Source organism: Pristiophorus japonicus, chromosome 6 (assembly GCF_044704955.1).
Source record: "Pristiophorus japonicus isolate sPriJap1 chromosome 6, sPriJap1.hap1, whole genome shotgun sequence".
Classification (NCBI taxonomy): Eukaryota; Metazoa; Chordata; class Chondrichthyes; family Pristiophoridae; genus Pristiophorus; species Pristiophorus japonicus.
In genome coordinates this window covers 150,224,724-150,240,843 of record NC_091982.1, presented here as the reverse complement: position 1 = coordinate 150,240,843, position 16,120 = coordinate 150,224,724, and the positions used below count along the sequence as shown (strand labels likewise).

The window sequence follows — 16,120 nt, the reverse complement described above, 5'->3', positions numbered from 1 at the left end:
AGCCTACTATCAGCAAGGGCAGACATCGACGACGAGGTCCAACACCGTCTCCAGTGCACCAGCATAGCCTTCGGTCGCCTGAGGAAGAGAGTATTTGAAGACCAGGACCTCAAATCTGGCACCAGGCTTATGGTCTACAGTGCAGTAGTGATACCCGCCCTCCTATATGGCTCAGAGACATGGACTATATACAGCAGACACCTCAAAATACCACCAACGATATCTCTGCAAGATCCTGCAAATCCACAGGGAGGATAGACGCACCAACGTCAGTGTTCTCGCTCAGGCCAACATCCCCAGCATTGAAGCATTGACCACACTCAACCAGCTCCGCTGGGTGGGACACATTGTCTGCATGCCGGACACAAGTCTCCCAAAGCAAGCGCTCTACTCGGAGCTCTGACACGGCAAGCGAGCCCCAGATGGGCAGAGGAAACGTTTCAAGGACACCCTCAAAGCCTCCCTGATAAAGTGCAACATCCTTACCGACACTTGGTAATGCCTGGCCCAAGACCACCCAAAGTGGAGGAAGAGCATCTGGGAGGGCGCTGAGCATCTCGAGTCTCATCTCTGAGAGCATGCAGAAACCTAGCGCAGGCAGCGGAAGGAGCGTGTGGCAAACCAGACTCCCCACCCACCCTTCTTCAACCACTGTCTGTCCCACCTGTGACAGAGACTGTAATTCCTGTATTGGACTGTTCAGTCACTTGAGAACTCATTTTTAGAGTGGAAGTAAGTCTTCTTCGATTTCAAGGGACTGTCTATGATGATGATGATGATGAGATGAAACAATACTAAATCGCCAATAACATTTTGGCTTTTATAAATGGTGCAAGAGTAATGCAGTAATGATAATTTATTACAAAGCAATTATTAAATCGTAATTAGAAAACTGTTCAGTTTTGGGCGCTCTGTTATAGAAAAGACATTGGGTGTGAAATTGCCCTTTTTTATTGCCCCGTTAGCGCCTCCGGAGTATCCGTATACCTCTGGACGCAGTGCCGCGCTACTGGCCCGGGAGCGCCCCTCAAAGGAAGCAGAGCGCCAGCGACGGCGGGAGAGACGGCGGGGGAGACGGCGGGGAATATGGCGGAGGAGACGGCGGGAGAGACAGCGGGGGAGACGGCGGGGGAGACGGCGGGAGAGACGGCGGGAGAGACGGCGGGGGAGGCGGCGGGGGCGATGGCGGGGGAGACAGGGCCGGAGACGGTGGGGGAGACAGCGGAGGAGACAGGGCCGGAGACAGTGCCAGAGACTGCGGGGGAGACGGCGGGGGCGACAGCGGGAGAGACAGTGGAGGAGACAGTGGGGGAGACAGCGGGGGAGACAGCGGGGGAGACAGCGGGGGAGACAGTGGGGGAAGTAGCGGGTAGACGGTGGGGAAGACAGCGGGGGCAACAGCGGGGGAGACAGCGGGGGAGACAGCGGGGGAAACAGCGGGGGAAACAGCGGGGGAAACAGCGGGGGAGACTGTGCCAGAGACTGCGCTCCACTTCCTTCGAGGGGCACACGGCCCAATTCCGCGTTGTGGGCGGGACTTCTGGGCCGGCGCAGGAAGTCCTGGTCCTGGAAGGTTAGCACCGCCAATCGGGGCAGAGGGTAATTTCTAGCCCATTAACTCCATAGCGAGCACGAAGCCAGGGTTGGGAAACTATAGTCAAGAGGCGAGACTTGAGTTGCTGGGAATATTCTTAAGGCAAAGAGAAGGTTTACTAGAGGTTTTATAAAATGATGAAGGCTTTTGAGAGAGTAAGTTGGGGATTTAGTGACGAGGGTGCATCAATTTAAAATTATCACGGAGGGAGTGAGAAGCGAATTAGGGGAAATATATTTCTATAACAACAACAACCTATATTTATATAGCATCTTTAATTTAGTAAAATGTCCTAAGCCACTTCACAGGAGTGTTACAATACATAAGGAGGTAGGTTTTAAGGAATGTCTTAAAGTCGGGAAGAGAGGTAGAGAGGCGGAGAGGTTTAGGCAGGGAGTTCCAGAGCTTGGGGCCCAGGCAACAGAAGGCACGGCCAGCAATGGTTGAGCGATTATGATCAGGGATGCTCAAAAGAACAGAATTAGAGGAGAGCAGACATCTCGGGCCGGGGGGGGGTGGGGTTGTGGGGCTGGAGGAAATTACAAAGATAGGGAGGGGCGAGGCCATGAAGGGATTTGAAAATAAGGAAGAGAATTTTGAAATGAAGGCGCTGCTTAACCGGAAGCCAATGTAGGTCAGCGAGCACAGGGGTGATGGGTGAGCGGGACTTGGTGCGAGTTAGGATACGGGCAGCCCATTGTTAATCCCTGGAATGCTTTGCCACAGGGAGATGTTGAGGCATTTTGGGGTCTTTTAAGGAAAACGTAGATAAATATTTGAAGTGGAGGCTGAAACAGGGTAGCGGGGTAAGAGGACAGCTTGGGAGATTGTGGGGCTGGAGGAGTTTCCATAGATAGTGAGGGGCGAGTGGTTATATTTCAAGTGAAGATGTTGCAGTTCCACATACGCATCTCCCTCCTGCATTGCGGAGGAGAATTCTAGCATTTCCACAGCTAAATTTATGGATTGGAGTAAAAGGGAACAAAAAAAAACAATCATCTGGTTAAAAACTAAATTGGGAATTCAGAATGCTGCCAATCAATTATGAGAGAAGCATCCCAGCTGGGTAAGAGAATTGTGGTGGATGTCAGGAGCCTGGGCCAGTGTGCTTGTAATTGTGAGCAGGCAATCAGAAACTACAGCCATTTGATGATCAAAACACTGATGAATGAGAAGACCCTAATAGAAAAACAATCTCCAGCCTAATGGACTAACCTCACATCGCAAAAGATGCCTCTTGCACCAAATCCCTTGTGCCTGCCCTATAATACAGCAGGTGGTTATATGTAGCATGCAGGGACGCCAGCAGGCATTCAGAGCAAACCTGCTGGAAAACTGGCTGCCTCCAATAAACGCGCCTCTCAGCCTTCCTTTCCTCCTCCAATCTAACAAGGCCTTTGAAGCCCAAGTTCACTGCCTCTCCTTCCTTTCTCGAGCTGGGTGGTGTCCTGCATGAAGGCTTGCTCTGAGGGGTTTGAACAGCTGTATAAAACGTCTCGACTTTAGACATGGGGACTTAAACACCAGCTCCTCGAAACCAATAAGTCCTATTGCAGAATTCATAGAATCTTAAAGCGAAGAAAGAAGCCATTTGGCTTACTCTGCCTGTGCCGGTTCATTAGAATGCTATCCAATTATTCCCACGCAGCTGCTCTCCCCATAGTCCTGCGAACGTTTCCTTCTCAAGCATGCATGCAACTTTTGGTGCAAGGAGTGAAGCTACCAGTTAGTGTTTCATATCTTCTTAAGGTTTGAGGTATTAATTCACTGGCCAATCACACTTGATTGATTTCTGTGCTTAACTGAAGTAGACAGTGAGAGATAGATAGCTGACTATAGATATATCAGACATACATATATGGAGAGAGAGAGATATTTAGAAGAAAGAAGGAAACCAATGCTGAGACGCAGTGCAAAATATCTATTAGAGCCAATCAGATTAGTGCTGGAAAGTTAAAGGATGCGAAATTGGGCTCCTTTGTGCCTCCCGTTAGGGCCTACGGGGAGGACCGCTAACGGGGCGCTAAATGGGTTTGTGTCCGGGCGCAGCGAGACCAGCGCCTCCTGCTAAATTCGCCGGGAGGTATGCGGCGCCGGTTTTGGCATTGCGCCCCGATCTTCCTTCGCCCGGAGATCGTGACATCATCGCCGCGCGCATCGCCCCAGTCGTGCCCTGGAAGCTAAATTGCGTTCCGCCCCTTCCGGTAACACCGCCGGGCGAAAACACCGACAGCGGGAGGAGGCGTTTGACGGAAGGCCGGCCATTTCGGGAGGCGGTGCTTAAAGGCGAGGTGGGCCGAGGTAAGCAAAAAGAAAAACTCGCTTCTCTTGTGCAGGTTTTTCGTGGGTTCCTGTTCTCGATCGATCAGAGTGCCTGGCTGATCGTGCGGGATCGCGGTTGCCACCGTGGAAAAGTTACATTTGTTTTTCCTTTGCCGTGTCTGCAGCGATGGCCCTTCCCTTTAAGGGAGGGCAGGAAGGAGCCTTCCAACGCAGAAGCGTTACACGGCCCAGTGTACAACACCGGCTTACCTGATGCCTGTTGTGTATCTGCAAAGTATGCACTCCCATGTTCCGCCACCAGGGAGCTCATCCCCTGAAGTCCCAAGGGATCCCAGCATCCCTTGGGAGCACTGTATATAAGTCAGCCCCTAAGGCCTGTTCCTCACTCTGGAGTGTCTTATTAAAGACTGAGGTCACTGTTACTTTAACCTCCCTGTTGCAGCCTCATCTGTATTAGGAACACAATAATGCTCATTGCACTCCAAGAGGGAAGTGCAGCACTTGATTTAGTTTCACTTTGTTCCTGGAGCGCCAACCCCAAATTCTTTTAAAGTTTGAAATCATTAGCTCCTGCCGCAAATTTTTCAAACTTTTAAAAGTTAATGCTCCAAATGGGGCGATACCCAATTTCACCCCTAAAGGGCCTATTTCCCCCCCAGCTGAGGGTGCCGTTGGCAGGGAATTGTGGGCTGCAGGCTGCATTGTCACCCTTTTGGCCATAATCCATCTCACGGAAGCACTTCTTCACACAAAGGGTGGTAGAAGTGTGGAACCCTCTCCCACAAAAAACAGTCGGGGCTAGCTCAATTAATCATTTTAAATCTGGGATGGTTAGCCGAGGGTGTAAAAGGATACGGAGCCATAATGGGCGGATGGACTTAATATGTAGATCAACCATGATTCCATTGAATGACAGAACAGGCTGGAGGGGCTGAATGGCCTCCTCCTGTTCCTATGCTCTGAATCTTGTGCACAAGCCAGAGGAAGCTCTTTCGCTGGGTGTGCAGGAGGTTCGACAGGGCAGTTTGGCCTCCAAATTACCAACATAGTGACTTTGCTGTCGTTGAAAGCCGCCTTTTGTTGCTCCTCAGCACCGTCTCAAAGAACTGTGTCCTGGCTGCAATCAGCATCCATGAGGACCATCAACTACAGATAATGCTAAACCTTTATCAATCACTGGTTAGGACCCAACTGGAGTATTGCGTCCAATTCTGGGCACCACATTGTAGGAAGGATGTCAAGACCCTGGAGAGGCTGCAGAGGAGATTTACTAGAATGGTACCAGGGATGACAGACTTCAGTTATGTGGAGAGATTGAAGGCACTGGGATCGTTCTCCTTAGAACAGAGAAGGTTAAGGGGAGATTTAATTAAGGTGTTCAAAATCATGAAGGGTTTCGATAGAGTAAATAATGAGAAACTGTTTCCACAGACAGAAGGGGTGGTAACCAAAGAACATAGATTTAAGATCATTGGCAAAGAACCAGAGGGAAATTGGTTGGGCTGGGTGCTCTTTGCCTTTCCGTCATTGTTCATAGGTTTATATGTAACCTTCAGGGCTGCTGACCGAGGGTCATGCGGCTCTTTGTCGGCCAGCGTGGACATGATAGGCCGGAATGGCCTCCTTCTGCGCTGTAAATTTCTATGTTTCTATGAATGGGAATTATTTTATGCAGCGAGTTGTTATGATCTGGAATGCACTGCCTGAAAGGATGGTGGAAGCAAGATTTAATGGGAATTTTCAAAAGGGAACTGGATAAATACTTGAAAAGAAAAAATAATTTCAGGGCTATTGGGAAAGGGTGGGGGAGTGGAATTTAATGGACAGCTCTTTCAAAGAGCCGGCACTGATACAATGGAATGAATGGCCTCCTTCTGTGCTGTATGACTCTATATCGATCTATCTCTGGACAAATACCTCCAATTAACACCTTTGATATCCCCAGGAGCTGTGCAAAGCAGTTGGGAGTAACTACCCCCAGCATACACCACTGGTTAGCCCGTTGTCTATGATGGTGAGTAGGGGGAGCACATATTCCCCAGTTCTTTCAGAAGTACCTGGAGCATACATCACAGAAGTTTCCCCTGATGATGCCACCAACCTAGTGCCGATGAAAAGATAGTTTGATCGAGACCGGGCAACCTTGCCTCACCTCCCCCACTCCCCCCGCCCCACCTCCAATTTTGAGAAGATTAGATTTAGGGAGTCTCTCTGGATGTTGGAGCTGCAGGGTGTATCTGGATAAAATCCCTGTACTGACACAGCTTCTGGCTTCCTGCATGAAAGGTTTATTGAAATCGATGAAGTGGGTCTTCTCAATGGGACAATGCTCCCTGATCTCATCTAACCACCGGCCCATGAAATTCAACGGCATTACCATCACTCAATCCCCCACCATCTACATCCTGGGGGTCATCATTGACTAGAAACTTAACTGGATCAGCCACATAAATACTGTGGCTACAAGAGCAGGTCAGAGACTGGGTATTTTGCGGCAAGTGTCTCACCTCCTGACTCCCCAAAGCCTTTCTACCATCTACAAGGCACAAGTCCGGAGTGTGATGGAATATTCTCGACTTGCCTGGATGAGTGCAGCTCCAACAACACTCAAGAAGCGCGACACCATCCAGGACAAAGCAGTCCACTTGATTGGCTCCCCATCCACCACCTTCGACATTCACTCCCTCCATCACCGGCGCACCGTGGCTGCAGTGTGTACCATCGACAAGATGCACTGCAGCAACTCGCCAAGGCTTCTTCGGCAGCACCTCCCAAACCCGCGACCTCTACCACCTAGAAGGACAAGGGCAGCAGGAGCATGCGACCTCTACCACCTCCACTTTCCCCTCCTGATTTGAAAGTATATCGCCGTTCCTTCATCATCGCTGGGTCAAAGTCCTGGAACTCCCTCCTAATAGCACTGTGGGAGTTCCCTCACCACACGACTGCAGCGGTTCAAAAAGGTGGCTCACCACCATCTTTTGAAGGGCAATTAGGGATGCAATAAATGCTGGCCTTGCCAGCGACATCCACATCCCATGAACAAATTTTAAAGATATATATTTATAAAGCCATAACCTCCCTTACACATTCCTTGCGAGAGGGAAATCCAGCCTGTTCTTTTTCTGATTGCACCTTGGACCTGGCAACGCATCTGCTGTATGTGCTGTGACAACCCAACGCAATAACCTTAAGAGCTGCTGTCAGTGAGTGCCTGGGCTCATTGTGGATCGAAACCATGGCTTCACCCTGAAACACTGTGAAATGCGTGTCTCGAGAACCCAATTCGAATCCCCAACCTCAGCAGGGTGTGAGGCACTGAGGCCTAAAGTCATTACCCCTTCTGCCTCGAGCAGCCTTGAGAAACACAACCCGAACATCAGCTCACAATTTTCATCCATCTCATCCGGCACTCAACTGCAAGTCAATGGAGAATGATATCGGACAGTGGTGCAAAGCGCACTCCCACCTAAACCCGCCCCTTTCCCAGACTGAGCTAGGCATTGCAATGTGGAGTGCACATCTTTCTGGTCTCCCATCTGCCCAGCAAGCTCCACTGGCCCCGGTCACGGCCCCCTGGAATCAGAGCCTAACTCGGACCCTGAGGATACACTCATGGATTATCTAAGCAGCCCCCAGCCCGAGCAGTCACTGGCGCGAGCCTGGACTCCCTGGGTGGTAAACCTCAGTGAGAAAACCCGCGTACAACGCAAGAGGCAAAGCTGGTGCCGTGTGTCCTTACTCCGCAAGGTCTGCTGTATGATGTTGTCGAACCGCTTGCGTTCCTTGGCGATGGTGGCAGTTCGGAACGGCTCCCTCAGGAAGTTCAGCAGGAACCGCCGAGCTTTGTAGACTTCTCTCTCTTTGGGCGTCAGGGCGTGGTACGGCGTCTGCGCTATCTTCGTATCCTGTCACACAACCAGACCCAGATAGTTCATGCCAAGCAGCCTCACTCACCGTTACCCGTCATTTGGCGTCGAACTGCCCAGGGCAGGACATTCCACCGAGCTTTCGGTTTCTCCACCCCCGCCACTCACAACCACCCCGCCTCTCACCTCCCCCCCATCCTCTCCCCACGGCCTCTCCCTCCCCCCCCGCCCATCCTCTCCCCACACTCTCTCCCCCCATCGCCAATCACCCTCCCTTCCCCCACCTTTCACCCCACCATCCTCTCACACCACCCCCCCATCTCCCCCACCTCTCAACCCCCATTCTCACCCCATCCCCCCCCACCACCGCCTTGCACCCCCCATCCTCTCTCCATGCCCTCTCCCCCCCCTCCCCACCTCGCCTCTCCCCCTCCCACCATCTCCTCTCACCCCCCCATCCTCTCGTATCTCACGCTCCCTACCTCTCACCCCTCTGCCTTTCACTCCCCCCCACCTCTCACCCCTCTGCCTTTCACTCCCCCCCACCTCTCACCTCCCCCATCCCCCACTTCTCACCCCCCCGGCCTCTCACCTCCCCCCTGCCTCTCCCCCCCCCCCGCCTCTTCTCAGGCCCCCCGCCTCTCACCCCCCCACATCGCACTACCCCCTCACCTCTCACCCCCCTTGCATCCCTCTTCCCCCCTGCCTCTCGCTCCCCACCCTGCCTCTCCCCCCACCCCACCCCACCCCACCTGCTGTTCCTTGCGTGTGCCAGGCAATGAGCGTCGGTGGGCTGTTTAACCGTGGGGTGCGCCAGGCCGGCTCCACCCAACATCCGCGTGCTCGCATGTCCGGCAGGGGTCGACGGCTACTGATCAAGAATGGGAACTCGCGCTGACTTCCCAGCAGCCAACCACCCAGCCTTTTAACCCAGAGGCACTGAGTCCAGCCGCAATGCCTGTGCTGCCGCCCTGGCTGGGGTTAGTTTTGCTCAGCACTGACCACGGTACGGTGCAACTTTCCTATAATGCAGAACATATCTTTATTGTCCTGGGCTTATTAATCGAAGGTTTCAAGATTCTTAAGGGAACAGATACATTGAACCCTGAGATTGAACCAGAGGAGATGGGCACAAGCTAAGAACAGGGAAGGTGCAGACTGTTTCCACTGAAGCAGTTTACACGGAGGGAAGAGAAAGTATGAGACAGACTTAGCCGGCAGTGTGGAGGAATAAGTTTGGTGTCAGCCGCGGCTCAGTGGGTAACACACTCACTCTGTGTCAAATGTTTGTGGGTTCAGTTCCCACTCTAGGGACTTGAGCACATAATCTAGGCTGACACTCCCAGTGCAGTGCTGAGGGAGTGATGCACTGTCAGAGGTGCTGTATTTCGGATGGGACATTAAACCGAGGTCCTGTCTACCCTCTCGGGTCAAGATAAAAGATCCCATGGCACTATTTGAAGTAGAGCAGGGGAGGTATGCACGGGGTCCTGGCCAATATTTATCCCTCAACCAGTCTCACTAAGAACGATTATCTGGTCATAATCACCGTGTTGTTTTTGGGAGCTTGTTGTGCACATTTTCCTACAATACAACAGAAACTACACATCGAAAATACCACATTGACTGTAAAGTGCTTTGGAACATTCGAAGGTTGTGAAAGGTGTGATAGAAATGCTTTCTTTCTATATTTGAGGGCAATTAAGGAGCATTCGTTTTTAGTCGAAGCCATTCTGCGCTTTCTTGTGTCCCTCTGCGATCGGCTCGATCTCGCCACGCCAATAACAACTGAGTGCAACGTATCACTGGCCATAAAACAGCCCCGGTATGACTGGTTCAATAATTATGCTGAGAAGATTCTGGAAAGTCTGTGCTCCGAGGATTTCTTGCAATAAATGTTTAACAAGGCTTCAGCATGAGGATAGGGCACAGCAAAGAAGTCAGAAAGAGTGAAGAGATCAAACAGTGGGCCCAAAGAGCCATCTCCAACCACAAGCCTAGAATTTCTGTGGTTGACACTGGATTGACATACCCATGTCTGCTATTTAATACGGGTGCTAACCTGTTTACTTCAACACTAAAATCACAGTCCAAGGAATGGTTAACATAAGAACATAAGAAATAGAAGCAGGAGAAGGGTGGATTTTACTGTTCAGTTTAAGAAGATAAGAACATAAGAATTAGGATCAGGAGTAGGCCATTCGGTCCCTCGAGCCTGTTGTGCTATTCAACAAGATCATGGCTGATCATCGACCTCAACTCCACTTTCCCGCCCGATCTCCATATCCCTTTATTCCCCTGGACCCCAAATATCTATCTATCTCAGCCTTGAATATATTCAGAGACTCAGCATCCACAGGCCTCTGGGGTAGAGAATTCCAAAGATTCACCACCCTCTGAGTGAAGAAATTCCTCCTCATCTCAGTCTTAAATGGCCGACCCCTTATCCTGAGACTGTGCCCCTTAGTGCTCGACGCTCCAGCCAGGGAAAGCAACCTCTCAGCATCTACCCTGTCAATCCTCCTCTTAAGAATGTAACATTCAGAATACTGAAATGAAGGAGGGAGTACTTGCAAGCAAGGGCCTTGATGCAGACTCTCTCACACTCCCTTCCCCATCTCTTTTGATGATACTGGGCTGGAGTTTTGACATTTTGTCTAAATTATTGGACATGCTAACCAACAAGAGAAGGCAGATGTTGAGCTGAAAGACTGAACAGGGTGGGATGCTTTTGTGTAGAAAAGAGATGGCTGAAGGTTGACCTGATAGAGGTCTTTAAAATTATGAAGGGTTTTGATGGGGTAGGCGTAGAGAAGATGTTTCTCCTTGTGAGGGGGATTCAAAACTAGGGGCCATAAATATAAGATAGTCACTAATAAGTCCAATAGGGAATTCAGGAGCAACCTCTTTACTCAGAGAGTGGTTAGAATATGGAACTCGCTACCACAGGGAGTGGTTGAGGCAAATATCATAGATACAGTTAAGGGGAAACTCGATAAACACATGTGGGCAAAAGGAATAAAAGGATGTGTTAATGGAGTTGGCTGAAGTAGTTGGATAAGGTAGTTAAAAATGCATATTGAATGCTTTCCTTTATTAGCCAAGATATAGAATATAAGAGCAGGGAAGTTATGCTAGAATTGTATACAACACTAGTTAGCGATATGTGTGCACACTAGGTCCGTGCAGCAGAGCTGGTCTCCAGTTGTCTTGGCTAACCCTTGTCATTGGACCAAGACCTAGCTCTGTCAAGCCCGTGTGGTGGCTGGTGTGCAACGGTCATCACATGTTAAAAAAATCCACGCACAGGCATCTTCCACCCTTCAGGATGTAGTTCAGTACCTGGAATATTAGGTCCTTCATTGAAACACTTGTGAATGCATCCATTTTTGGTGTGGAAGCAAGTTATCCTCGTTTTGAGGGACTGCCTATGATGATGATGAAGTAAGATACTGACAGGCCTTGACAAGGTGGATGCAGAGAGGATGTTTCCCCTCGTGGGAGAATCTAGAACTAGGGGGCATAGTTTCAGAATAGGGGGTCGCCCATTTAAAACGGAGATGAGGAGGAATTTCTTCTCTCAGAGGGTCGTGAATCTATGGACGTCTCTACCCCAAAGAGCTGTGGAGGCTGGGTCATTGAAAATATTTAAGATGGAGATAGACAGATTTTTGAGCGATAAGGGAGTCAAGGGTTATGGGGAGCGGGCAGGGAAGTGGAGTTGAGGCCAGGATCAGATCAGCCATGATCTGATTGAATGCCAGATGGCCTACTCCTGCTCCTATTTCTTATGGAGGGTGGAAAGAGGCTGGTGTGCAGCATAAACATGGCACGGCCTGTTTCTGAGCTGCAAAATTCGATGTAATGCAATGCTGTTCCTGAACCTGGGAACGCTGGATCCCCTGGGAGTGGGGAGTAAGGAAAATAATCCAGCAGGTGGAATGCCTGTCCTGGAAAGTATGCTGCCTGATTTTCCTACTGCTAATTTAAATGTGAAGTTATCCACTTTGGTTGGAAAAATAAGAAAAGCAGGGTATTTTTTGAGTGATGAGAGATTGGGAAATGTTGGTGTTCAGAGGGACCTGGGTGTCCATGCACACAAATCACTGAAAGTTAACATGTAGGTACAGCAAGCAAGCAAATGTTATGCTGGCCTTTATTACAAGAGGATTTGAGTCTTCATCATCATCATAGGCAGTCCCTCGGAATCAAGGAAGACTTGCTTCCACTCCTAAAGTGAGTCCTTTGGTGGCTGAACAGTGCAATGCGAGAGCCACAGACCCTGTCACAGATGGGACGAATATTCATCGGGGGAAGGGGAAGGGTGGGGCTGTTTTTCCACACGCTCCTTCCGCTGCCTGCGCCTGACCTCTTCATGCTCGCGGCGTTGAGATTCGAAGAGCTCATAAGAACATAAGAACATAAGAATTAGGAACAGGAGTAGGCCATCTAGCCCCTCGAGCCTGCTCCGCCATTCAATAAGATCATGGCTGATCAAGTCGTGGACTCAGCTCCACTTACCCGCCCGCTCCCCATAACCCTTAATTCCCTTGTTGGTTAAAAATCTATCTATCTGTGATTTGAATGCCTTCCCGGGATGCACTTTTTCCACCTAGGGTGGTCTTCGGCCAGGGACTCCCAGGTGTCAGTGATGATGTCGCGCTTTACCAGGGAGGCTTTGTAACGTTTCCGCTTCGCACCTTTGGCTCGTTTGCCTTGAAGGAGCTCCGCATAGAGCAATTGCTTAGGGAGCCTCGTGTCTGGCATGAGAACAAGAGGATTTGAGTATAAGAGTAAAGACATCTTATTTCAATGATATAGGGCCCTGATGAGACCGCACCTTGAGTAGTGTGTACAGTTCTGGTCTCCTTACCTATGGAAGGAAATACTTGCCATTGAGGGAGTGCAATAAAGGTTCACCAGACTGATTCCTGGGATGGGGGGATTGTCCTATGAGGAGAGATTGAGCAGACTAGGCCTATATTCTCTAGAGTTTAGAAGAATGAGAGGTGATCTCATTGAAACATGCAAAATTCTTACAGGGCCTGACAGGGTAGATGCAGGGAGGATGTTTCCTCTGGCTGGGGAGTCGAGAACCAGGGGTCACAGTCTCAGAATAAAGGATCAGCCATTTAGGACTGAGATGAGGAGAAATTTCTTCACTCAGAAGGTGGTGAATCTTCGAATTCTCTACCCCAGAGGGCTGTGGAGGCTCAGTCGTTGCGTATATTCAAGACAGAGATCGATTGATTTTTGGATATTAAGGGAATCAAGGGATATGGGAGGATAGTGCAGGATAGAGGAGTTGAGGTAGTAGATCAGCCATGATCTAATGGAATGGCGGAGCAGGCACGAGGGGCCAAATGGCCTACTCCTGATCCTAATTCGCATGTTCTTATGTTCTTAAACTGAACAGTAAAATCCATCCTCAGAAGTCGCAGTGCTTCCGAGACTTTTGAGGGATGTATTCTTAACTTGACAATAAATAAGGAAAATAAGATGCCACAAATCAAGAACATAAAACAAATGGAGAATGTGAGAAAGGAACTTGAATAGAGAAGACAAGTGAAGGTTGAGCATTACAACAATGCCTTTGACCCATTTGCACAACATCGTGAACAAGAAAGATTTGAATTTATATAACATAAGAAATAGCAACAGGAGTAGGCCATTTGGCCCCTTGAGCCTGCTCCGCCATTCAGTAAGATCATGGCTGATCTGATCATGGACTCAGCTCCATTTCCCTGCCCGCTCCCCATAACCCTTCACTCCCTTATCACTCAAAAATCTGTCTATCTCCGCCTTAAATATATTCAATGACCCAGCCTCCACAGCTCTCTGGGGCAGAGAATTCCACAGATTTACAACCCTCTGAGAGAAGAAATTCCTCCTCATCTCAGTTTTAAATGGGTGGCCCCTTATTCTGAGACTATGCCCCCTAGTTTTAGTTTCCCCTATGAGTGGAAATATCCTCTCTGCATCCACCTTGTTGAGCCCCCTCATTATTTTATAAGTTTTGATAAGATCACCTCTCATTCTTCTGAACTCCAATGTGTATAGGCCCAACCTACTCAACCTATCTTCATAAGTCAGCCCCCTCATCTCCAGAATCAACCGAGTGAACCTTCTCTGAACGGCCTCAAATGCAAGTATATCCTTTCTTAAATACGGAGACCAAAACTGTACGCAGTACCCCAGGTGTGGCCTCACCAATACACTGTACAGTTGTAGCAGGACTTCTCTGCTTTTATACCCTATCCCCCTTGCAATAAAGGCCAACATTCCATTTGCCTTCCTGATTACTTGCTGTACCTGCATACTAACTTTTTGTGTTTCATGCACAAGGACCCCCAGGTCCCTCTGTACTGCAACACTTTGCAATTTTTCTCCATTTAAATTGTAATTTGCTTTCCAACATTATACTCCATCTGCCAGATTTTTGCCCACTCACTTAGCCTGTCTATATCCCTCGGCAGATTTTTTGTGTCCCCCTCACAACTTGCTTTCCCACCCATCTTTGTATCATCTGCAAACTTGGCTACATTACACTTGGTTCCTTCTTCCAAGTCATTAATGTAGATTGTAAATAGTTGAGGATCCAGCATCGATCCCTGTGGCACCCCACTAGTTACTGATTGCCAACTGGAAAATGACCCATTTATCCCAACTCTCTGTTTTCTGTAAGTTAGCCAATCCTCTATCCATGCTAATATATTACCCCCAATCCCGTGAACTTTTATCTTGTGCAGTAACCTCTTATGTGGCACCTTATCGAATGCCTTCTGGAATTCCAAATACACCACATCCACTGGTTCCCCTTTATCCATCCTGCCCGTTACATCCTCAAAGTACTCCAGCAAATTTGTCAAACATGATTTCCCTTTCATAAAACCATGCTGACTCTGCTTGATTGAACTATGCTTTTCCAAATGTTCTGCTACTGCTTCCTTAATAATGGACTCCAGTATTTTCCCAATGACAGATGTTAGGCTAACTGGTCTATAGTTTCCTGCTTTTTATCTGCCTCCTTTTTTGCGGTTTTCCAATCCGCTGGAAGCACCCCAGAATTCAGGGATTTTGGTAGATTATAAACAATGCATCCTTCATCTCTTCAGCCACCTCTTTTAAGACCCCAGGATGTAAGCCATCAGGTCCAGGGGACTTGTCCACCTTTGGTCCCATTATTTTACCGAGTACTACTTCATTAGTGATAATGATTGTACTAAGTTCCTCCCTCCCTATAGCCCCTGGATTATCCACTATTAGGATGTTTTTAGTGTCTTCTACCATGAAGACCGATATTAAATATTTGTTCAACGTCTCTGCCATTTCCCTGTTCTCCATTATTAATTCCCCAGTCTTATCCTCTAGGGGGCCAACATTTACTTTAGCCACTCTTTTGCATTTTATGTACCTGTAGAAACTCTTACTATTGTTTTTTATATTTAGTGCTAGTTTACTCTCATAATCTATCTTCCCTCTCTTTATCATTTTTTTAGTCGTTCCTTGCTGGCTTTTAAAAGTTTCCCAATCCTCTGACCTCCCACTAGTCTTGGCAACATTGTATGCCCTTGACCTTTCATGACCTCCAGACGTCCCAAAGCGCTTTACAGCCAATGAATTACTTTTGAAGTGTAGTCGCTGTTGTAATGTAAGAAACACGGCAGCCAATTTGTGCACAGCAAGCCCCCACAAACAGCAGTTTAATAATGACCAGCTAATTTTTTTTAATGTTGTTGGTTGAGGGATAAATATTGGCCAGGACACCGGGGATAACTCCCTTGCTCTTCTTCAAATAATGACGTGGGATCTTTTACATGCACCTGAGAGAGCAGATGGGGCTCGGTTTAACGTCTCATCTGAAAGACGGCACCTCCGACAGTGCAGCGCTCCCTCAGCATTGCACTGGAGTGCCAGCCTGTATTCTGTGCTTGCATCTCTGGGGTGGGACTGAACCCATGGCCTTTTGACCCAGAGGTCAGCGTGCCAGCATTGAGCCACGACAGACACACCCCAAGCTGTGCAAGCCGAGCCAGGAAAGGGGGGATTGAGGAGTGGGAGCGGGTGAGCGAAAGCTTGGACAAGGAAATAGCTGTGAGGAGCATTTCCAAATGAGAAGAGAGAGAGAGAGAGGCCGATGACGGATACCTGATAATATCTGTAGTAGCCATAATCCAGGGCTGTTCCGACAGCTGTGATTCCCTTGTGCGCAAGGGTGATGGGCATCAAAAGATTGGCACCCGATTGAAGCAATTTGGTGACCTAGGAAGAACAGGACTGCATCAGACACAAAAACTAGGCACACATTTTCTGTCACCCTCTTCATCATCCTCTCCTGAGGAAGGATTACATATGCACAGAAACAGGCCATTCG

At 49.0% G+C, this 16,120-nt stretch overlaps 1 protein-coding gene across 1 annotated transcript in view; it reads right to left on the bottom strand.

Annotated features, from left to right (window-relative positions):
* The window catches only part of ankmy1 (ankyrin repeat and MYND domain containing 1), a 179,279-nt gene that overhangs the window by 26,120 nt on the left and 137,039 nt on the right, over positions 1-16,120 (bottom strand). Inside the window, exons 16-17 of the mRNA XM_070884029.1 lie at positions 15,895-16,008; positions 7,620-7,785 (exon numbers count right to left, since the gene is read on the bottom strand). Coding sequence (XP_070740130.1) covers positions 7,620-7,785; positions 15,895-16,008 — 280 coding nt within the window. The remainder of the gene's footprint in view (positions 1-7,619; positions 7,786-15,894; positions 16,009-16,120) is intronic.